The 24,630-nt window shown below is 53.2% G+C and overlaps 1 protein-coding gene across 1 annotated transcript in view; it reads left to right on the plus strand.

The window, feature by feature from the left end:
- The window catches only part of COL4A2 (collagen type IV alpha 2 chain), a 160,376-nt gene that overhangs the window by 33,639 nt on the left and 102,107 nt on the right, over positions 1–24,630 (plus strand). Inside the window, exon 4 of the mRNA XM_027557962.1 lies at positions 15,403–15,483. Within this exon, the coding sequence (XP_027413763.1) occupies positions 15,403–15,483 (81 nt within the window). The remainder of the gene's footprint in view (positions 1–15,402; positions 15,484–24,630) is intronic.

Consider the following 24,630-nt stretch of genomic DNA (forward strand, 5'->3'; position numbering starts at 1 on the left):
TTGTGGCTCATAAGACTCCTAAGAGCAGGAGGCTACTAGGTGGACAGGTCACCTGGCATCTGGAAACTACTGGAAACATACTTTCATCAGGAAGGCAGGTCCACCGAAACAGTGCAGATAAGCAAGCAAAATTCAAGGCCAAAGCACAGCAATCCCAGTGAGAACCGTGTGCCCATCGGTGCCCATGTACTCCCCTGCACGCAATCCAGTTAGAGCTGGTATGGTGATGTTAAGTGTCTACTGGTGAGCTCCTAGTCTCCCGAGGGCAGAGCTCTGCCTGGTCCCCTGCGGACCCCTGGTCCTCAGTGAGCATGACAGGCTGTAGGCTCTCAAAGATGTTTCTGGAAGACATTTGGGAGGAGCACCTCTCTGTTGATGAAAACCACCCAGTGCTCCGCTTCCTGGGGAGCGGGGCGAGTGTCAGGTCTGCGTGCTGGGAGAGAGGGGCCGGGCGTCCAGACGCGGGTGCCGTGTCCAGTGGGCGCCTTTCCTCTCCGTCGCGGGCGTGAGGACTCTCCCGTCTCTCCTCCTCCCCAGGTCGGTCCAGTTGCCAGAGGACCGACGTTTCCTGGCTTTTGTTGCACCATGGCCCGCACAGTGTTTTGAAAGGACAGGAGCATAATAAAAACGGATATGAAAGAAGGGCCCGATGACATCACTGAAACACTTAAGGAAGTCCACTCTCTGGGATGTTTACAGTCTCAGCATGTTCGTTGTTTGTAATATGATAAGAGCACTTTTGATACATGGGGGAATTACAGGCCTTGTGTCTCAGACAATATTCATGAATTTTTATCTTGGGCTCATAGCGACGGAAAGAGAATAGGAGGTCTTGGCTTGCATCCCAGATGACCTTGACTCGCTGGTTGACCTTGGGTACAACTTTCAGCAGAGTTGAGCTGCTTAAGCTGTGCCTCTGCCAGCTATTTGCTGAATAAAAAGAAGAAGAATTCCATTATTAAAGACAAGTTAGCTCAGGAAATGTTTCCTTCTCAAAAATCTTAACTTCGGGAAATTGATGGTACACGGAACTTAAAATATCACCTCCCAAGGTTAACCCCATGAGCTCTGCACGGATGCAGCTTTCCGTGCCTGCTGTTAGAATGAAGACTTCCAAACACTCGAGTGTCTGCAGAAGCAGCCATCTCCATAAGCAGTGTAGACGCTGCACTTGCTGTGTCCTGGGCTTCCCCAACAGCTCAGCAGATAAAGAATCTGCTGGCCACGCAGGAGGCACGAGAGATGAAAGCTCGATCCCTGAGTTGGGAAGATCCCCTGGGGAAGGAAGTGGCAGCCCCACTCCAGTTTGCTTGCCTGGAAAATCCCATGGACAGAGGAGCCTGGCGGGCTACAGTCCACGGGGTCACAAAGAGTCAGACACGAATGCACGACTAAGCACGCAGGCTCTGTGTCCTAGGATCAGAACCGTGAGCATGGAGGTGAGCCGGCATCTCCCCTTCATGGGTGAGACAGAACAAAGGTTAAGGACACAGTGGCACCGCCTCCTGCCACATGCTGGGCACTGCGCTGAGCTCACGCCCCAGGCTCATCTCCTTTCCTCCCCGCAAGCACCCCGCGAGGTTGGGGTGGCAGGTCTACCCATGTACAGATGAGGGGACTGCAGGGCTCACGGGAGACGGTGGGTCTCGCCACAGGCCCTCCCTGCGGCCAGGGCACCACGAGAGTGCACCCCCTCAGCCACGTCACAGTGGGCACCGCACGCCCACGTGAGGCCCAGGCAACGGGGTCGTGGGGCTGTTGGGGCCCGGAAAGACCTCACCCCCTCGCCGGGTGAAGTTCAGGGTGAAAACACTGGATTAATGGTATCATGCATCAGTGTGACGGAACTGGCTCCCAGTTCTTAAAACGTGTGCATCCAATTCTGAGTCAGCCTCGCCGATACTCGGTCTGGAGCTTCCCTGGTGGCACAGAGAATCAGAATCCACCTGCCAACGCAAGAGACATGGGTTCGATCCCTGGTCCAGGAAGGTCCTACATGCCGCAGGGCGACTGAACCTGGGCAGCAGCCACTGAGGCTGTGCTCCAGAGCCCGGAAACCACAACTGGGGAAGCTCCCGCAGCGAGGAGGCTGAACCCCGCAGCTAGAGAAAGGCCCCCGCTCCCCGCGGCTAGAGAAAGGCCCCCGCTCCCCGCAGCTAGAGAAAAGCCCGAGCAGCAGCAGACCCTGCACAGCCTAAAATAAAATGAGATAAATGGATCATGCCTTTCAAAATTAAAAAAATTATAAATCAATCTTGGTCTGAACCGAGTCCGGGGAGGTTTGCTCTTCGTCCATTTTGCAGTTACTGTTGTACGTGTCCCCTGATTGTAGCCCAGAAGCTCGAGATTAAAACTTCCAGTAGCCTGCTGGGGAGCAAAGGGAAGCATGGGATTGAAAACTCCCCCTGGAATATCCAAGTGGACAAACACCCAGATGGATGATCCTCACACAAACAGCACCATTGCCTCTGCATGGAGCAGGACTCTGACACAGAGCTGCTGGCCCGGGAAGGTGGTTCCGTGGTGACTTAGGGTAGGTTTTACTCACAGACCCGCCAATGCGAAGAGAAAGCCGCTAAGCTCATAGCAAAGGAATCCTACCTCACTGCTAGTATGCAAAGGAGTATCACACGGCCTCAGCAGCTGCCAGATGCGATCACCTTGGCAGGGTTTATGTATGAGAAAGGGCAAGGCAGAAATTCAGAAATTCTAGCCCAGAAGTCAGGCCAGCAGGTATGTGGAGCAGCTGCAGCTTTAGTGTGGACCCTCCACTGGCCTGGAGCCCCGAGACTTTGATCCAGGGAGCCATCAAGGTCGCCGAGATGAAGCCGCTCGGATGCAGACGTGAGCCTGCCCAGGCAGACTGCCGGAGCTCCTCGCGGGCCAGAGCGAACCCACACCTGCCCTGCCTGGGCCGGTCCCGCCCAAGCAGAACAGAAATCTTATTGTATTCTGAAAAGGCATTGCAAAGTCCCTTTTCTCCCCATTCTTCTCGGATTTTTCCCCCCAAATTTGTCACGGAGGGAGGGGTTGGGACAAACCTGTAAGGCTGGGCATGGGTCTCTGGAATAAATAGCTTCAAGAGATGTATCCACTTCATTTCTTCAGAACAATGTGAAATATTCATTTCAGACTCATAGCCAACTCTCACAACATAGACATTTTTATTCATTGCCAGAGATCCAAGAACCGACATGCTGTATAAATAAATAAAGTTTCACTGTAGGTGATGTGAGCTGATGCCTGCACTGAATGAGGTCTAGGTAGACTATCTCTCATAGCTGAGGAAGGCGTAAACAGTGTTGTTCATAAATATTTAGGGCATTTTTTCTAAATATAACATGTGAGACTCTTTACCATGTGTACACAGAGTTATTACCTCCAGCTATAATTATCTGGGTGGCCTCTTAAAAGCTCCTGATGAGTTGTTTTCCTCAACTCTGAGGCAGAAGACACAGAACTCTACCCCTCAGGCTATGAAAACGACTGAATGTCATTAGCCTTCATCACAGTCTCACACCACACGACACTCAGGATATTAGTTCCCTGAGCAGGGAATGAACCTGTGCCCCCTACAGAGGAAGCTCAGAGTCTTAACCACTGGACCTCCAGGGAAGTCCCCAAAATAGTCTTTCGTGTGGTCGATTTTCCTATTATTGATCGGAGGAGAGCACCGACACCCCGAGGAGCTGTTTTTATTCTCCAGCCGCTCAGTCGTGTCTGACTCTCGCGGCCCCACAGACTGCCCCACGCCGGGCTTCCCCGTCCTTCCTGAGCAGGGAAGCCTGGATGAACAGGGAGGAAGAGCTTTGCAGTCTGGCCTATTTTGCTGCCTGCGTCTTGTGTAACTACATCTGTAGGTGGACAGTTGCTGATCAAGAGGAGGACGATGTCAGGGGAGCGGGGTCAGTCGGGCAGGTTTTTGGGGGGCATACTGGGTGACGGAGGAGCGGGAGGAGGTGGGGTGTGAGATAAGCCCCGGGTGCACAGTGAGCTCCCCCAGAATTCCGCTCCGGCCTGCAGGCCCTGGGGGCCCCCCTCTCTCGCTCTGCTCCCCTCCCAGGCCCGCCCGCTGCCTGGGTCTCCCCATCTCTGCCCAGTGGCTGCTGCTGTCTCTACTGAGCACTCGTAACGCCTCCTGACTTCTGCTTCCATCAAGCCTCTGCCCTCACTTCTCTGTAAGACACAGCACTGCACTTACTGCAGCCCTTCCTGACTGAACTGGAGGAGGGCAGGGCAACCCACTCCAGGATTATTGCCTGGAGAGTCCCATGGACAGAGGAGCCTGGCAGGTTACAGTCCGGAGGGTCGCAAAGAGTCAGACACAACTGAGCAACCTACACTTTCACTTTCACTTTCTTGACTGAACGTGAGTTTGACGTGTCTGTTCAACCTTTCTCTCACTTTTCCTGGGATTACACATAATGGCATCAGTACCCTTGCACAGTAAGGAGGTCAAACCAGCCGTCCTAAAGGACATCAGTCCTGAATATTCACTGGAAGGACTGATGCTGAAGCTGAAACTCCAGTACTCTGGCCACCTGATGCGAAGAACTGACTCTGGGAAAAGACCCTGATGCTGGGAAAGACTGAGGGTGGGAGGAGAAGGGGGCGACAGAGGATGAGATGGTCGGATGACATCAGTGATCAGTGGACATGCGTTTGAGTAGACTCTGGGAGTTGGTAATGGACAGGGAGGCCTGGCGTGCTGCGGTCCATGGTGTCGCAAAGAGTCGGACACGACTGAGCGACTGAACAGCAACTCTAGTGGCCTGATTCAAAGCTGCCAGGTCCGCCTCTAGCCCTGTTTTCTGTACTGTCGGCCTGAGGTGTCATCTTGCAGAACATGAGGGTCTTTCAGAAACAGTCCCACGTTACGCTGTAGCAGAAACACCCGTATGTACAAAGAATGGGCAGGGCTGAGGTGAAATCTGCAGGAGCTTGACTTCCTTGACCCAGAGGGCGAGTGGCTGGTGTGTTCAAGGGAGCGGGTTTCAGCTCTGCGGATGGCGAGGCCAAGGCAGGAGGGAGAGAATTCCAGGCCGAAGGCACGTTCCCAGGGAGGATGGGCTCCCAGAGGTGCTCACGCTCAGGCGCTGGAGATCCTTGACATTCCACCGCTGTGTGGAGATGTTTTACGAAGCACTCGGCTGAAGCTGAGTGAGGGAACAGGGGACGGAGGGGGCGGGATGCACGCCGCTCGGTCTCGGATGCAGCTCAGCTGGTCCAGGGCAAAGCAGGGAGTCGGGAGCAGAGGACGTGGAGACAGAGCATGCTATCTTGTCACCGGAGCATCGGGTGGGCTGGAAACCAGAGGGTTAACCGCAGAAGGACGCACGCGCCCACCCTGCCCCTTGCTCTGGCCTAAGTGTTTGTGCCGCCCCCTGAGGTCCTAACCCCAGGGTGGTGGTATTAGGAGGTGAGGCCTTCAGGAGGGCATCCCACGATGGAGACGAATGTCCTTAACAGAAGAGGCCCACAGAGCTCTCAGGCCCCACCCGGCCACGTAAGGATCTGGCAAGAAGCCGGCTGTGGGTAAAACAGGCACCCTATCGCCCCTTGATCCTGGACTTCCAGCCTTGAGCGCCGGGATAAATACAGTACTGCTGGTTATAAGCTGCCCAGGCTGGTGTTCTGTTGCAGCAGCCGTGAGTGAACACGGGGCATGAGTGATTAATAAAAGCGAGAATGGTGACTACCTGTATTAAGGATGGAGGGAGGGGGACTTCCAGAAACTGGTCTACTGACGGACCCACCAAGGAAACCCAAACAGCAGGCAAATGATTTCAAACAGAAGCGTCGATCCGCCTGGGCTCATGTGTGCATGTGTGTGCATCTCATGCGTGCATCTCATGTGCAACACGTGTGCATCTCACAGCGCCTCCACTCCTGCAAGGTGGCTGGCGCGCACACAGGCTCTCACATTATGCACACTTGTGGCAGCATCACAGAGGCATCAGGAAAACGGGCTTTAGTGATGAGTGAACAGACACCGAGACACAGCCAGCCTGCCTGAGTCATTGGTCAGACTGGCATTGCCCCAGCCACTGTGACCACAGTGATGGTGGCCAAGGGGAAGATAAGGGGGACTGAGAGTGGGGTTGGCGATGAGGGGCTTTTGTGGAAGCCTGGATGACCTGTTTCAAACACTGGACGAGAAAAAGATCCCATTCTCACAGTCCCGTTTTGAGACTGTTTCATCCAGTAAGTCAACATCTAGGGAAGCCCAGGCACACGGAGGTTCAAGAGCAACTTTTGGAATCAAGGGAATGAGCTCTGGTTCAACGTAGAATTGAGCCGTAGATTCATAAACATGTCTGAGACACAAGGAAAATAAATCGGATGTCGTAGGAGCTGAGACCGTGGCTGCAGCAGAGTGCTGGTGACGGATTCCAGAGCGTGGACAGGACGCAGATGTGAACGGGGGCCCGAGCTCCGATGAGCGGGACCTGGTTATGGGAAGAAGCACTTTAGAGTGGAGGCAACCCGTGCTCCCGCGGGACCTCCTTCCTGCCTCCAGGCGGGGTCAGCCCCATTTGCAGAGCCCTTCCTGGCCCCCACCCACTCCTGAGGCTGCCGGCCGAGCCCACTGCCCAGCCCAGCCCAGCCTGTGCCATCCCTGGTTCCTGACCACGGCAGCATGTTCACCTTCCATGTCCCTGGCGCTTCTATGCGTGCATATCCAGTTGCTGGGCAAGGATGAGTCATCTCCGGGTCTGCACCGGGATGGAGGAGCCGCAGGGAAGCCTGGACTCGCGTCGGGTGAAGCCGATGTGAGAGGGAAGCGGGAGGGACGCTTCTGGACGGAGCGGCCCGCATGGACACCTGCAGCGCCTCCCACCCGGGCCCCCAGCAGAGGGGACACGTGGGGCCCCTCCATCCTGTCTTGGGAGAGGAGGGGAGGCCGGGGGACAGAGGGAGTGTGATGGGAGACGCCCTCGCTTGGCCAGGCGGCCCGCTTGCCTTCACCTGCAGCGGGCCCACCCGCACTCTGAGATCATTCTGGCCCCGGGCAAGGTGTTTCTCAGGGAGCCTTGGCTGCTCCACACTCCCATGCCACCGTCTGGGGCTCCGAGCCAGCAGCAGGGCCTGCACCTCATCTCCATGACCCCTTGGTGTGAGGGCGCCAGCGGCCTCAGCCCCGACGTCACCCCACAGGTCCGGGCGGCCCCGCCAGCCCCATCCTGCGTTGGGGAGGGGGCAGAAGAGAGGGGGCCGCCCCGCCTGGACTCCGCCCGGGCCCTCTTCTGACAATGCCGGTCGTCTGCTTCCCGCGCTTCCTCACCCCCAGGGCAGCGGCTGTCCTCAGCCTGCTCTCAGCATCACGGGCACAAGCGGTGTCCTTGGGGAGCGTGTTCTGGCCTTTGGTCTGCCAGCCACGCCCCCGTCTTGTCCAGTTCCAGAGATGCTGCTGGGGTCTCTGCGTTAGCCCTGCCGGTCGGCCCCCGACCCCAGCATTAAAGCTCAGCTGCCTCTGCTGTGCTGTTGACTGGTGCTGTTGTTTACTCCCTCAGTTGTGTCCAACTCTGCCACCCCGTGGACCGTGGCCTACCAGGCTCCTCTGTCCACAGGATTCTCCAGGCAAGAATTCTGGACTGGGTTGCCATTTCCTCCTCCAGGGGATCTTCCCAACCCGAGCATGGAACCCACGTCTCTTACATTGGCAGGCGGATTCTGGGAAGCACGCTCACTGTCTTACTGATGGCAAGTTCTATTAGGAAAACACACCTCGCCTGAGTCAGAAAGAGGAAGAAAGAGGAGGTGGAGAAGTTGGCTGGTCATGCTCAGGAAAGCGTCTGAGTGTGCAGGTTTGGGTAGAAGCTCAGGCGGCTTGCTGCTGTGACGCGGGCAAGGGCCTCCAGTGCTGCCCCTCCCAGGCCTGCCAGCCCTGCGGGAAGGAGCAGTGGCCTCCGCAGGTGCCCACACACCCGGGCGAGCCTAAGTGAGCACAGGTAGGCCTGACGACTGCATCCTGAAAGGCCTGTGCCCAGCGTCTCCCCTTGGACTGCCGTCATCCTGTCAGGTTCCCTGTTCCCGTCGCAGCATCCTCCCCTACTTCAATGTTCAGTCACTTAGTCGTGTCTGACTCTGCAACCCCATGGACTCCAGCACGCCAGGCCTCCCTGTCCATCACCAACTCCCGGAGCTTGCTCAAACTTATTTCCATTGAGTTGGTAATGCCATCCAACCGTCTCACCCTCTGTCGTCTCCTTCTCCTCCTGCCTCCAATCTTTCCCAGCATCAGGGTCTTTTCCAGTGAGTCGGCTCTTCACATCAGGTGGACAAAGGACTGGAGCTTCAGCTTCAGCATCAGCCCTCCCCTGTTGCCTCCCCCAGACCCCCCAGCCCAGGAGGAGGGATCCCACCGCACTCCTGGTACTCAATCAGAGCCCACTGGGGCGGCTCATCTAAATGGGTGACCCCTCTGTCCGTCAGGTACTCCGCTGCTTTCGGCTGGTGGCAATCTTAGGGCCATTCTAGAGTCACCACGTTTATTCTAGGCGCCCCTGAAAGTTTGGACAAAGGCAGCCGGACTCCCTGGACTTCCCACCCAGCCTACAGCAGAGGAGCGTTTTGCTGTGTGGAGTGGCTGTGTTCCACACTTCCTCTGCCATATACCCTGTCTTTCTAATACTATGTTGGAATGATTTCCTTAATTTCTAAAGCTGCATGTGCGGAAATGGCTTATATTTCCTGTTTTGATAAAGTAATAGAACTTTACTGGGAACTGTGTTCCCAAGTTGGCTTTCTCCTTGTCGGCCTCTTTTTGGATTAGAAGGATAATTTTAGAAAGTTCAGCTTGCCTGGACTTGTGGCAAAGACAAAGACTTGTATACATTTTTTTTTTTACCTAAAATGTGAAAGACGATTACTTTTTAACAAAAAGGAATGTTTGTCTTTTCTGTCGGTTAGAATGGGTTATTCAATAGCGCTCCATACAGGAAGCTCTGGGTGTGTGCTGGGGGCAATCAAATGGTAAAATATCTGTAAATTCCCTCCAGATTTGCACTTTTTGGCTGGAGGTAGGTTGGCTTAAAAAGGCTTTCTTGGACAAAACGTTTCTTGGAACATGTGGAGGACAGAATATTCTTTGTTTGGGGACAAATGAGTTTTGTTCTCGCATCTTCATATAAATTTGATTAATACTCATTTCTTCTGTGCAAGTTGAGAACAATGGTGAGCATTTTTTTCTTTCATCTGTACGTATGGCATCGACTTTAAAGAGCGTCCCGTCTGCGGACAGCAGGGTGCACGTCCGTGGAGTCTGTTTTGATACACATGGGTGGTTCACACGGGTGGTTGAGAAATAGCTGGTCTGAAAGAGCCTAAGTCACTTGTGTGTTTTATTTTCTGACGTTCAAGTGGTTGTTTAAGCCTATTTTTAAGTGTCCTAAATATCTGGCATCGGGAGGCGTGGCGCTGAGCTCTCCTGTCTATGTTGGAAGTGGGGCTACTCCCCAGATACCTCCACAGGGGCACCTACTGTTCACCAGGCTGCCAAGGAAGCGCTTTTCCTCTCTGCTCAGTCCTGCGCAATCCCTGATGAAGGCAGCGTGATACTGGCTTCTCCTGATGCCAGTAGATTGCTCTGACAGGAGGCAGGGCCAGCCGCAATTGGGACCCGGTGTTCCCTTAATCCTGCAGCTGCCACTCTGGATCTCCACTCCGACTCTTCCCCGCATTCCAGTTGTAAACGGCAGAGCCATCTCTGCTGGAAGCCAGGGAGCCGGTGGCTCAAGGCAAGAAATTCCCTCCTTGAATCTGATAGATGCCTGGTTCAGGAAGCTAGAACCTGGCTTTGCTTAGAACATTCCATGACTTCTGTTCTCTCAGACACAAAAGCTTCCCCGGGAATCTCAACCATGCATCTAGGGGTGATCTGGCTGTCTCTTGGATGAACTAAAGCCCATGCAAATAGATGTATTTTTAAATCATTCTACAGTGTAGTGATGCCAAGATTCAGACAAGGCTCCAAAGAAAAGAATTCCCATGTAAAAAGCTCACTAAGAAATCTCTTGTTCAGAGCTCTCCATGTTGCCCTGGAAACCATCTGTTACATTCCGTTTGGGTAGAATATGATACAAGGTCTCTAGAGAATGTATCTTATGCCTTTACATTGCCAGTTGGCTCTTAAGCGATCCAAGTCATTTCCAATTCCTTGAATTTCTAATCAGCACAGCAATGCTGGCTACCAATTCAGGACAGCACAAAATTCAGCAAAAAAAAAAAAGAGAGAGAGAGAGAGAGTCTCAAAAGGATGTTTTCACTAAGGAAAAAGGAACTGAAATTTGTGGCCCTGTGGTTGATTCTAAGCTCGAACTGAGTCCTGAGTGCTCAGAGCCACGCTGAGCACGCCCCAGGTGGCAGGAGTCGAAAGATGTCGAGGGCTGGCACGTGTCTAGGATGGTCATGCCTGGGTCCGCCTTAGTCAGGGCCCTGGGGACCCTGCAGGAAAGTTTCTGCTCCACTGAAGAGATGGCTCAGTGGTTCACATTGTCTCACTGTCTCCAAGCAGATCCCCTTTCTCAGAGCCAGCCCATCATCCCTGCTTACCTGGAAGCCCTGCTGGAACCCTGGGCCGGGGTCTGCAGTCCTGAGCGGCACCGGCGCGAGGGCGGTGCCGATGCGGCATCCACACAGCAGGGGGGAGTAGCGAGGGCCCAGAGGGAGCAGCGGTTTATCCCGCGTGGAGGGACTGCCTCTTTGACGCTGTGTCCGAGCCTCCCCTCAATCAACCAATCCGTCCTCCCTGCCCCCCTTCTTCCTTGCCAGCACAGGTTTTGTTCCCAACTGTCGAAAGGAGATTACCTGCCCTTCATCTCCTCCAGATGCAGCGCCGAGATGTGCCTGGTTTACTGGGCTCTTTACGTTCAGACTGCTTCTCTCTGACTTCCCCAAACTTATAATTCACTTTCATCTTTCAAAACCACATCCATTAGCCCCGAAGCACTTTTTGAGATGTCAAGACTGGACTCAAACACTCTCCAAGGTTGGGAGTCCTCGCAGCATCATTGGCTCCATTGGTCCGTGAGCTCTTGCCTGCCCTGGGATGAAGGACGTTCACAACAGGGTGAGCATTTGGCCAGCTCTGCTGAGTAGACGCAGCTGGTCCAGGGCAGGGGCTCTCCAGGAGCTTCCAGGCCCTGGAGCTGCGTCTCCCCCTGAGATGCTGGGTGACCTGCAGGGGGCTCAGGGAGCCCTGCTGCTGGAGTATTGCTCCGCACCAAGTGACCGGCGGGGACCGAGGTGGGAAACTAACAAGCAGTGGATTGATGTTTCGGAGCCAGCTTGGCCCTGACGGGTGGAAGCGCGCTGTCCTAGAGACTCCGAAGTTGAAGGTCTGGACGGGGCTAGCTTGTCATCTGCGAGGGTGGTGGGCAGACTCTTGAGGTGAGTGTAGGTGGGGAGGAAGCACATCATCTCTATTAAGGCGCTGGCAAGAGGACCCTGATGTGTCTTCGAGTTGTGCTGAGTCACGGAATCGGGGCTGGACGTGAGGGCTTGGCTTGGGCAGCGGTTGGTCTGAGCTTTTGTTCTCCTGTTGCGGGGGTGGGCACCTGGGGCTGGAACACGGACACACAGCTCTTCACACACTCCTCATCTGAGAGCCTCAGGACGGCGTTTGTGTCTTGAGAATGTTCCAGAGCCCAGGTCCTCTCCAGAGAATGCCAAGGTTCAGCCTGAGACTTGTTCAGCCTCTAAGAGACGTCTGGAGCACGTGCCCTGCCCTACAGAAGTAAATACTTCTGTTCATCCTGGAGATCTGACATTCCAGAAGGTGGTGCTTAAGGCTCTTGTTGCTGCTGGAATTCTTAAGAGCCCCTCTGTGGGATGTGTGAGACGCTGATGGAAACTCACACAGACACACACACAAACAGACACACACACACACACACACACACACACCAACATACACATGAGGGCTGAAATTTTCAGGTGGAGGGCTACCTCTCAACAGTGCCTCCCCCACATCCTGAGTCAGGGTATCTGAGCCCTGGGGTCATGGCTGAGAAGTGTGGAGACTGGGAATCTTCAGGCCTGCAAGCCTTGTTCCCAAGGCAGAAAGCACTGTTGAATTTTGAGCAGGTTATGAGCGCATTTCTATAACTAAATCCAGGGCATATCCTAGAGCTAGAACAGAAAGTCTGTTAGGTCGATTTGAAGCCATTAAAATCGTTTCAACCATTGATTTATATATAGGGATTTGGCAAATGGCTTTAAAATCAAAATTAAAAATAACATGTGAAACCCCAGATGGGGAATAGGAGTGTATGCTTCTCACTTTAGCCTGAGGTGTCTCCCTACCCTTTCCAAGCAACTGGTAAGTGAATCATGATTGTGTGAGCCGAGTTCGCCTTGCCTGCACGCCTATTCACATCCCGGTTGTGCAGAGGACAAAGTCCAGCGCGGTGCATCCAGGCTCCTCGCTTCGGTGCTCAGGATAATCCGCACACCAACGGCTTGCCCGCAGCTGGATGTGTAAACACCAAATATCCAGGGTCGGGCAGTTTTAAGATGAGCCCCACTGTAGTTAAGCACTGAAGCCACACAAAAATGGGCAGATACCTAACATCGCATTTGGAGGGCGTGAAAGGACTTTATCCATGTTTGTGCGTGTGAGCTAAGTCGCTGCAGTCGTGTCCAACTCGTTGCGACCCCATGATTGTAGCCCGCCAGGCTCCTCCGTTCACGGAATTCTCAAGGCAAGAGTACTGGAGTGGGTGGCCATGTCCTCCTCCAGGGGATCTTCCAGACCCAGGGATCGAACCCTCGTCTCCTGCATTGGAAGGCACGCTCTTTACCACCAGCACCACCGGGGAAGCCCCTTACCATTCCCATTTGCTCTTATGCTCTCCCATCGCCTGACTCAGCTCAGAAGGATACCAAGAGTCTCAGAAGACTTTAGAGGTGCTGGTTTCTGTAAAGAGTTTGAGATCTTCAGATTTTTTTTTTTTTTTCAGTTCTTCAAAGTAGTGACAGATGCAGCCGATATTAGATTAGGGAAAGAATAAAAACAACAAATGTGAAACTCCCATACCACCCCTCCATAGAAAGTACTTAGCAAAGGGGTGTATCCTGTCTACAGAAAGGACACTGCATCTCTGATGAGGTCGATGATGCTCCTGCCAGGCAGCGTGGAGTCAAAGCTCACTTGTGCCCCCCAGCATTGACCGACCAGGAGGCTTGTGCTGGCAGGAGGTGTCGAGGCGGCTAGGCAGCCCCATCCGCATCTCCCCGCAAACCCTGGGGAGCTGGGAGAATGCTGACCAATGTGTTAGCCCAAAAACCAGACAGAAGAACTCCCCAAGGGACCCCTGTTTCGTCACTGAGACTCAACTCGGAAGGGGAGGAGCTGCCCTGGTGAAATGCGATGCTGTTGAACTGGAGCGGTTTCTGTAGTCGGGGCGTTGCTTGCACCATTAGGTCTGGCCGAGTGCTCACCAGGGCTCACTGCACCCAGGGTCCCCTCTGGATCGGCTCCCTGCGGGCTCCGGACCACCTGGTCAAGAGTGAGGAGCCAGATGGAGGTTCCCCGGGGACCGGCTGCACTAACTCACCTGTGGGGGGTGGGATGGGGCTGCAGGTGGGCAGAGCTGACCAGAGAGGGGAGAAAGAGGACCAAGCTGATTGTCATTTCCGACTCAAAACGCTTAGTATTGTGGACGCTGTCTGAAAGGAGGAGTTCAGACGCGGTCCAGTCTGCACGTCCACCTCGTGCCTGAGACACTGAGACGGAGGCAAGAAATGCCTTCTTCCTCGCTGGGATTGTCTAGCCAGAGAACTCCCCCGTTATCGCTAAAGTCATCAAAGAGTGACATCTCAGGGACTGGCGAAAAGTTCGACGATATCACCCCAACTCAGCTGAATAAACACTTAGGGAAAACCTCACCACCATCCCCGCCCTCTCTGTACCCCAAGTTAGCAGTCTCAGGGAGGGGAAGGGGCGGGGCTTCCCCGTGGGTGGCGGTTCCCTGTGAAGGGGGGGGGCGGTTCCCTGTGGCGGGGGCGGTTCCCTGTGATGGGGGCGGTTCTCTGTGATGGGGGGCGGTTCTCTGTGATGGGGGGCGGTTCTCTGTGATGGGGGGCGGTTCCCTGTGATGGGGGGCGGTTCTCTGTGATGGGGGGCGGTTCTCTGTGATGGGGGGCGGTTCCCTGTGGCGGGGGCGGTTCCCTGTGATGGGGGCGGTTCTCTGTGATGGGGGGCGGTTCTCTGTGATGGGGGGCGGTTCCCTGTGATGGGGGCGGTTCTCTGTGATGGGGGGCGGTTCCCTGTGACGGGGGCGGTTCCCTTTGATGAGGGGCGGTTCCCTGTGACGGGGGCGGTTCCCTGTGATGGGGGGCGGTTCCCTGTGGCGGGGGCGGTTCCCTGTGATGGGGGGCGGTTCCCTGTGGCGGGGGCGGTTCCCTGTGGCGGGGGCGGTTCCCTGTGGCGGGGGCGGTTCCCTTTGATGAGGGGCGGTTCCCTGTGATGGGGGCGGTTCCCTGTGACCGGGGCTGTTCCCTGTGATGGGGGGCAGTTCCCTGTGATGGGGGCGGTTCCCTGTGATGGGCGGTTCCCTGTGACGGGGGCGGTTCCCTGTGGCGGGGGCGGTTCCCTTTGATGAGGGGCGGTTCCCTGTGATGGGGGCGGTTCCCTGTGACCGGGGCTGTTCCCTGTGATGGGGGGCAGTTCCCTGTGACGGGGGAGGGGGAGGCGGTTCCCTGTGATGGGTGGTGGCTCCCTGTGATGGGGGGAGGCTGTGTCATCCCACCAGCTGTATTTGCAAATTCCGCCTCTGGATCAGAAGCCCCCTCCCTGCAACTCAGTGGGTCTGGGCTTTGTCACGAGGCCCTGCAGAGTGCCGCGGGCAGCCACCCTGACCATCCTCCCCAGCCTCGGACGTCTCTCCCAGAACACCTTATCTTAGGCTCACTTCACACAGAATCCCTGGAGAATGTTCTCCTTGACTTTTGAGCCCCAGGATGCAGCTTGGCATCTGGCACTTAGTAGGCACTGAAAAAAGGCTAATTCACCCTAGAATGTGCAGCACCAAGGGTGGCCTTGATGTCAGCCGTGGACTTGGGGTGGTGATGGTGCATCGGTGGAGGTTGACCGATTGTAACACTCGGCCCATCTGGTGGGGGGCGTGTTGATAGTTGGGAGGTGCGGGCAGAAGGAGCTGTGCGTGAAACGCCATATCTTTTCTTACTGACCTCAAACTGCTCTAAAAATTAAATTCTGCTTCTTTAAAGACTGAGTGAGTGTTTTGATTGAATAGTTGTTAGGCGTGGAAGGACTGTCAGCAGCTGGCATTCTGGCCTGCGCGGCGATTGGAGGGTAGTAGGTAATGTTCTCTGCTTTCTGCGCGGCGATTGGAGGGTAGTAGGTAATGTTCTCTGCTTTCTGCTTCGTTTCTGCAGGGTGTGAAGAAATTGGACGTGCCCTGTGGAGGCAGAGACTGCAGCGGGGGCTGCCAGTGCTACCCTGAGAAAGGAGGGCGGGTAAGTCATGACACTGCAATAAGTATTGTCTTCGTTTTACTTCCATTTTGTACAAAGTGCTGTATATAACCTGATTAAATCATTTGCATACAATCGTAAGAAATTTAATATAGGTGAGTTCATTTCTATGAAGCAAGCAAGAATAGAATGCAGAATTGAGTCTATATATGCTACTTTCTCAATAAATTGAGAACAGTGTTGGCCTTCTTGAGCATCTTCTCTCTTGCTCATTGTCATAAATACACGTGTGCATATATGTGTACATAATGCAATTATGTTTAATATTTATAGTATATATAAATATATATTTTGTAAAAATATTGCATAAAAAAAGCTGTTGCATTTATACTCTGATATCTATTTAAACTAGAGGGCGTTGGCACTGAACCACCATGAATATACAGTTGTATTTATACCCTGGTATCTCTTTAAACTAGAGGGTGCTGGCATTGAACCACTGACAATCACTTTGACTTTTGAAATTATCCCACACCTTCCCTGAATGCCCCTTATGTACAGGCACTTCACAGGTAAGTCAGAGAGAAAAGGTCGCCCCGAGTTACCACAACATCCGGCGATGTTTGAAATGTGGGCCTGATACTTTGACATGTTTCATCCAAGTGTTGCTTTGAAAGCTGATATTTGAGTCTCAGCATCGTTGAAGTTAAAGGTTTGCTTATATTCATGTATTAAGACCTCTTTGGTTCGTGGCAGTGTAGGGAGTAGTTTTTCGTCTTACGACACAGTCTCTCGAGTCCTTGAGCTTTGGGATAACTCCTTCCCCTCCAGGGCTCACCCGCGTCCCATGTCAGGCAGTGAGAGGCCTGTGGGACTGCCCGCCTGCGTCTCCCTGTCCTTGCTGGAATCGGGACTCATAGCCATCCTCCGGGGTTCCCACTGAGCTTCAGCAAGTTGAACGCTTGCATCAGTGTTTTAAGTCGCCATGCCCCTCCTCACCCACAGGAGGAAGAGATGACCACCAGATCTGTGGCTGGGTGTCAGGTCCTGCCTCCTTCTGGACCTGAGTCCCCGCCCCAGAAGTCAAATGGTCAAAGGTGTGACGGGCCCCCTTTATAGATGCGGGGAGCTTATGTGCTAACACGCAGCCCACCATTACCTTGGTGGCAATGATCACAGTGGAGGAGTGGTCTGCCCGGAGATCGAAGCTTCCAGGAGTCTCCACGGGCTGGTGCCTGGCATCAGTTTTGCTGTGGTTGCTTCCTCTGCTCTTGGCGGGGACTCCGTGCTTCAGGAGTTGCTTTATCAGCATTTCACAAGGAGAAGTATTTTTAAATATATGGAGGCTGTTCCATGAGACTTAAATTCCCCTGGGGTCCCCGGCTATAGATTTTCCCAGCGATGCTTCCGGAGCAGTGGTGGAAAGCCTGCTTGCAGGCTCTGGCCTCCCCAGCTCAGCTTGCTCAGCCTTATACGGGCACAGAGAAGAGAAACCAGTGCCCTGAGACCGCACATGTCTGTGAGACCTGCCTGTGTCGGAGGGAGCCTGGCTCTGGACCGTTCTTCTCCCTGGGATCCACCAGAGAGAGCCCAGACAGACCAAGTAGAAGGGGACCGGGTCTGCTCCTTCTCACTGTTTGTTATTAGCTAACGTAGAACCAGTATGCGGACAGTGATGCTTTTACAAGAACACTTTTCTCCTGTAAAGATAGTTCCTCTGATCGTTTCCATGTGCGATACCATCTGCACAGCAGCGGATTGTTGAAGGACACCAAGGGTCTCCTCAAAGAGGTCATTAGAAGGGGATTTCTACAGGCCCCCAGGTCTATTCTCATTTCCTAAGTTTACAGCACCAGCGTTATTTCCTGTCACCCCTGATTAAGAAAATGCCTTGAGTCTTTCGCCGCCTTGCCAGAACGCAGAAAGTGACACCTTCTGGTTAATTTCATTAACACGGGTAAGCTAGCATGGGCTTGACTTTAATCTGCAGACACATTATCAAATGAAATCAAATTAAATTGAGACTCAGCAGTTGCCTGGGTAGTTTGTTCAAGAACCAGGGCCAGTGATCTGCCCCTACCCCCACACCAGGATGGCAGGGGTGTTTGGAGTCATGAAGAGAGACCTAAGCTCACTTTCTGGCCCACATGGATCCAAACTGGGTGATTCTAACTGAGGCTGCCTGACTGATTCACACATGCTATTGAATACTGATCAGTAAGGGGATAGGAGTGACTGACAGTAAGAAGCCAGAAAAAAACCCACTGAGAAGAAATTGCTAACCCCATTTATCACTGTCTGCGGGGTAAGCCCAGTGCATTACTGAAGTTATTCATTGTTAGGACAGTCGCATAGACTTTATTAACTCTTTTATGAAAATAGAATGTCTGTGCCCATTCCACAAACCTGGTGGACGTGTATTAAATCTTTGCCAATTAACAGCTCTACCCAGATGGGATTCTGGTGAAAGCAGAGCTATTTCTGCCCTCCTTTTGGGCTGATAGTATTTTTCAGAAGTAACGGGATCCACCAAAATAGCCGTGGGCGGACTCTGGGCTCAGAGAGCCGTCGCAGAGACTGTTCTTTCCCACGTTCTCCCCTGGGGTCCCTCGCCGTCTGTCTTCCCCTCAGTGCCCCCGGAGCAGCCGCGACCACGCCTGGCCGCAGAGCCTGGCTCCCGGAGCTCCGGGCTCGCCCTGCCTTATACGGGCATGGGGTCCAGCTCCTGTGCTCCTCACCATGGTGACAGCCAACACCAGAAACACTCTGTTACTGAATAACTTCGGGACTCCAAACAGAAAGCACAAATGTGCTCTGGATTCTGGCTCCAGCGTTGTTCTCGTGTTACCGAATGAGTAAGCCCTCATTTGCCACATCGAGCCAGGCTGGGGGGTGGGTGGCGGGTCGTCACCAGGGGAGAAGTGTTTCTCACAGACCGAGCCGCCCGCCCCGGGGATCATTCCAGCAAGCCAGTAGCCAGGGCAGGAGGTGGGGGTGGGGCTGAGGCCACCTGTCTGTGCGCCTTGGACTCCCTGGTCAGAGCCGGGGGGCCCACGGGGGGACCCAGCCTCGTCCTCCTAGGTCACAGGGTAGGACAGTGACAGCCGGCACAGAGGCCCGCTCCACGCTGGGGCCAGAGCAGAGCTCGCGCTCTGAGTTTCAGATGAGTGCCTGTTCAGTGCAGTGACCTGCGTCTGCACGCCTCCTGACCGATGTTACGCTGGGAGGGGGGGCGAGGCCTGCAGGCAGAGAGGAAAAGAGATTTCACTCTCCTGCCTCAAGAGTGGTGGTTCTCAGCCTCTCTTCAGCTGCTTCGTGAATCAGTAAAGCACTTCAAAAAATGAGTTAAGACTGTTGTTATTGGAGAGTTCGTATGTCCAATACTCCTACTAGGTCGTTCAGTCGCCAAGTTCTGTCTGACCCTTCGTGACCCCATGGGCTGCCGCACGCCAGGCTTCTCTGTCCCTCACCATCTCCTGGAGTTTGCCCAAGTTCATGTCCAGGGAATCGGTGATGCTATGCAACCATCTCATCCTCTGTCGCCCTCTTCTCTTTCTGCCTTCAATCTTTCCCAGCATCAGGGTCTTTTCCAGTGAGTCAGCTGTTCACATTAGGTGGCAAAGTACTGGAGCTTCAGCTCCAGCATCAGTCCTTCCAAAGATTATTCAGGGTTGGTTTTCTTTATGATTGACTGGTTTGCTCTCCTTGCTTTCCAAGGGACTCTCAAGAGTCTTCTCCAGCACCACAGTTCAAACGCATCAATCTTTGGTGCTCAGCTTTCTTTATAGTCCAACTCTCATATCTGTACATGACTACTGGAAAGACCATTGGAGTAATTAGGAAGTGTTAAATCCTAATCCAGCAACGCTCCACAGGGCACTATATACAAAGTGTTATTGCTCAGTCGTTTCTGACTCTTTGCAACCCTATGGACTATAGCCCCCCAGGCTCAGCTGTCCATGGAATTCTCCAGGCAAGCGTACTGGATTGGATTGTCATTTCCTTCTCCAGGGGATCTTCCCGACCCAGGGATTAAACCCAGGTCTCCCACATTGCAGGCAGGCTCTTTACCATCTAAGCCACAGGGAAGCCCACTATACACAAAGAAAGGCAATAACTAAATTATCAGCCTTCCTTCATCACTAACGGTCACACGCTCGCCACACCAGAGGTGTCTGGCCCCTGCATCTTTCTGTTCTTTTTTTAATTGAGGTGTATGGTTGGTTCACAGTGATTCAGGCGTACAGCAAAGGGATTTGGTTATGTGTGTGTGTGTGTGTGTGTGTGTGTGTATTCTTTTTCAGACTCGTTTCCATGCAGGTTATTACAAGATATTGAGTATAGCTCCCTGTGCTATACAGTCTGTCCTTGTTTGTCTTTTTTATACAGAGTGGTGTGTATAAGTTACTTCCAAATTCCAAATTTTTCTTCCCCCACTTTCCCCTTTGGTGACCACAAGCTTGTTCTATGTGTCTGTATGACTCTGTTTTTCTAAGTAAGTTCATTTGTATCATACTTTAGATTCCATATGTAAGTGATCTTATATATTTGTTTCTGTCTGACTTGATTTAGTATGATCCTCACTAGGCCATCCAGTTACCGCAAATGGAATTCTTTTGCTCTGAGTAATATTCCTTTGTATACATGCACCACATCTTCCTCATCCATTCCTCTGTCGATGGACGTTGGGTTCCATGACTTGGCTATTGTAAACAGTGCTGCAGTGAACACTGGGGTCCAAGTATCCTTTCGGACCACGTTTTTCTCTGGGTGTACGCCCAGGAGTGGGGTTGCTGGATCAGGTGGTGACTCTCATTTTGGTATTTTCAAGGAACCTCCAGACGGCTTTCCATGGTGGCTGCACCAACTTACGTTCCCACCAACAGTGTGGCAGGTTCTGTCTTCTCCTGTTTTCTTTTTCTTCTTTCTGTACACTCGGTGGAGGCTGAAGGCGGTCGAGCTGCAAGCATCAGAGGGCATTTCTGTTACAGAATTCCTGTTGAAGCAGAGTGAGTGTCTCCATGGGATACAAGGCTCCAGAGCACAGGAAACAGGAGAGACAGCAGGTGGGCCCATGATTTAGCCGAAAGAGCCACCTTGGCCTTTGCGCGTTACCTCACTGAAAAGTGCTCAGATTTTTCCACCTGAGGTCAATGTAAATCATTATTTCAGTTACTTAGATTCCTAGCCCCTCAGCCCTATGGTTTTCTACCATAAACTCAGGTAAGATAGGTTATTTCAACTTTTGAACGGCATCCACCTTCATGAGGCACCTGTTTTCCTACGCAATCGAGTGTTGCACAAATTGGTAATCCAAAGACAGATGAAGCCCCTCCCCAGTGTTGGGGATCACTGAGGTGGTTGAACGGCCCTGGAAGCTGCGATGGGACGAGGAGCAGCCACCCTGCGACTGGTCCCAGGGCTGTACCACCAGCCTGAGCCAGGGGCCCAGCATCTCCCCACCCCGTGGAGTTGTCACCCCACGTTCGCCCTCCCTGGGCCTGGCAGCAGGAGCCTTGAGACTGAAACCCCAGCTCCTGGAAGGGTGCGGCTGAGCCCACTCCCTTCAGCAGAGACAGAACCAGCACAAATTAGCCGTTGCATTTTTTTCAAGGAGCTAAGAGTTTCCCACAGTCTGTGGGTCCCTGGACTTGGGTCAAAGTATGAGCAAATAATTCTTAACCTCACAAGATTCCTTAAGTTCAACAATATAAATCAATGTGAAAAGCAGAGAGGAGCGGAGTGAGAGAGGAAGCAGAGTGTGCACAGAACGCTCTCGGAGGTGGGTGGCGGCGGATGGATGGGGTGCGGGGAACGCGGGCCCTCTCAGTGGCCCAGGTGGGTGGCTGTTGCTGGCTTCGGGAGGAGGGGAGGGGGCCTAAGCGGCTCTGAGCCTCAGCAGTCGTGGTCTCGCCCTCTCCCAGTTGAGCTGTGGTCTCGCTAACGGGCGGTCTCTCCTGTCGCATGTTGCTGATCAACACCCTCAAACGTGTATAACTGGGATATGGGAAAAAAACGGAATTTTTGTTCTTTGAAACAGCTCGATGTAAATTTGAAAACTGGTCAGTCACTGTGGAGCCATGGGGAGGTGCTCAGCGCATAGATCTTCAAGCTGTATATACACACTGCGTGTGGTCCGCCACTGGGGTGGGTTTCCCCCAGCACATGGCCGCCCATCTCGGCTACGCGATGACCCTTGCTCGCGTGGAACACACACACCATGCTGCAGTAGCAGACCGCTGTCCACACCAGCTGCAGCCACTCCGGGCAGGTGCTTGTCAAGGGTCTGCCCCACGGACCTAACAGAGAGCACCCCCCCACCCCCCACCCCACCCCCGTCAGCTGCACTGTCACAGCCCAGAAAGGGCAAGACTGATTCAGAAATAGCAGAAGCCCGCCTGGCTTCTGGGCTTGTGTAACCTTCGTCTGCACATAGCTCTCACCTACTTTCAACATCGTGGGCTTATTTTTAGTGCCCGTCTGGAATGGCAGTGGTTCCGGCTAGCTGGACGCCGCTGTGGCTGCAGCCAGCTTGGTTACTTGACTCCTCTCAGGAAAGGCGGCACCGCGGTGGGTCTGGACGATGCCCGCCAGTGGTGCGCTTCTAACGGGACGTTTTCTTTCATATCTGCCACGGCTCCTTTTAATAATGGAATTTTACATTCTCGCAACCCTCAAAATCTGTATTTTGTGTCATCTGCGCACAAGGCACGTGTCTGGAAGAAGGAGGTGCTTCCGTGAACAGGGGCGGGGCCCCCTGAGCGGCAGGGGTGGCCCCAAGGTCAGGGTGTGCCTGGTGTCCTTAAGGGACACCTCGGGAGCCAGTGTGAGCCTCACAGAGCAGGAGGTGAGATCCGTGGTAGGTGAGGTCTGAGGGAGCAGGGTGGCATCTTGGGCTGAGTAAGGCGAGACCCATCCTGGAGACCTCCTTAGAGGAGCTGCTTGACTTATAACTTGCTCAAGTCACCCAGCTCTCAAGGGGAAGCTGGTGCAACGCGTACTTTGGTGAGTCAGTCCACTGGGGGCAGTTTCTAGTCAAAAACGATGCCAGGAGGGGCTTCCCTTTTGGCTCAGAGTTAAAGAATCCGCCCGCCAATGCAGGAGACACGGTTCAATCCCTGCTCCGGGAAGATCCCACGTGCCCCGGGACAGTTAAGCCCATGCACCCCAACTACTGAGCCCGTGCTCTAGAGCCTGGGGGCCACAACTCCTGAAACCCAAGTACCCTAGATCCGGTGCTCTGCAACCAGAGAAGCCACCGCAATGAGACGCCCACGCGCCGCAACCGAAGTCGCCCCCGCTCACTGCAACTAGAGAAGGCCTGCGGGCGGCAGCGAAGGCCCGGCGCAGCCACAAATAATTAACTTTTAAAAAAGAGACGCCGGGGAACGTTGCCCCGCACACAGGCGGTCGGTGACGCGCAGCCGGAGTCAGCTGCACGCAAAGTTATTCATCCAGTGAATACCGTTTGCGCATGTGTCGCCCCATCTAGGCACCAACGATGCAAATGGACAGAGCAGGTCACACCCCGACCTTTGCCTGATACCCCAGCCTTGTGCTCTCGGAAGGAATTTCCTGCCAAGAGGGACGTGTTCTCTGCACCAGCCACCATGGCTGTGTGAGCCCTTGAAATGTGGTTAGTGAGATGGACAAACTGAATTTTACATTGTTATCCCATGTTGGTTAATTAACATTCAAACTGAAGAGCCGCCTGTGGCCAGTGGCTACTATCAAGATCACAACTGTGAGTGTCAAGGTGGAGAGTGCAGGAAATACACGGTAAACTCGTGGTGAAGAGGTGAAAATACTCTAGATACTAAATCTGAAATGAAGATAAAGCACAGTGTAAAATCAGGGTTTCGTGACAGTCAGACCAAGACTTGTAAACTGCTAAGCTTATATCTTCACACAAAGAAGGGTTTTGTCGCAAAAGTGCACAGACCCAAGTGTCTGGCACGGTGGGGAAGGTGTGTGTGCAGAATGTGTCATCAGTCGGTGAAGAATAGTTTCCTGATCGGTTTGTTCCTCATATTCCCGTGGTCTCTTAGAGGGATTTGCTTTGCCAGCTTGAGCTCCAGTCAAGCCTCCCCTTCGGAAAGCTCCTTGTCTGCTTGTCTGGCTCGGGACACCTTTGGTGGTCAAGCCCCCACAGCTTCCGACCGTAACATCACTCTTGCCTTCTTTCCAGCAAGATTGTTGTTGTTCAGTCGCTCAGTCGTATCCAACTCTTTGCGACCCCATGGACTGCAGCACGCCAGGCCTCCCTGTCCATCACCAACTCCCAGAACTTGCTCCAACTCATGTCCATCGAGTTGGTGATGCCGTCCAACCATCTCATCCTCTGTCGTCCCCTTCTCCTTTTTGCCTTCAATCTTTCCCAGCATCAGGGTCTTTTCCAGCAAGGTTAAGTAAGCATTTTCTTAAAGTAGGACTTTCGACCCTGTGCTGTAGAAACAAGTTAATTGCGCAGCTGGAGAACAGACAAGCAATTGCAGGACCCCTGGCTTACTCCCCCGCGCCCTGCCCCAATGTGGTAAATATTTAATTTCGAAGGACCATTCTAACATGAGTCACAGTTTGTTAGATAAACGTCCAGTTTGGAGCCTATCCGAAAGGAAGAATCAGTTCAGTTCAGTTCAAATACATTGTTAAAATCTTAAAAAGACAAAATTGTAATACTTCCTCACTATGTGGACTCAAAGAACATCGTTTTAGACAGAATCTGATGATTAAAAGTCAGCACTTACAGAAAAAATTTATTTCTGTGATCATTGAAAGCGTCACGTCTCTGATGAAGCCCGACGAAGTTTACGCTGGATTCCTATGTTTCGTACCAGCAGAATGCATCATTCAATAATAGGAATCAAGAAAACCCTTGGTGAAAATTAGTCATGATGGTTGTGGCCCAGCATTTATCAACTGCAACAGCAATGGCCCACGACACAGCTGCTTACGGTAACAGCAGAGCAGATATTAATGTCTGATTTAAAAAATAGAGTCAACAGAGGACATACTTACGGTAGCACCATTATCCATGATTAATAATGACACGCTGGCACATGGGCCGCTCAGTATCTGAGTGCAGAGACAGAGTATAAATGTTTTCATATTTTATTTACCCAGTTCTCCCTCTTCTGGAGAAAAACCACACACACACACACACACACACACACACACACACGCACTCCG

The sequence above is a fragment of the Bos indicus x Bos taurus genome, chromosome 12 (assembly GCF_003369695.1).
Source record: "Bos indicus x Bos taurus breed Angus x Brahman F1 hybrid chromosome 12, Bos_hybrid_MaternalHap_v2.0, whole genome shotgun sequence".
Lineage (NCBI taxonomy): Eukaryota > Metazoa > Chordata > Mammalia > Artiodactyla > Bovidae > Bos > Bos indicus x Bos taurus.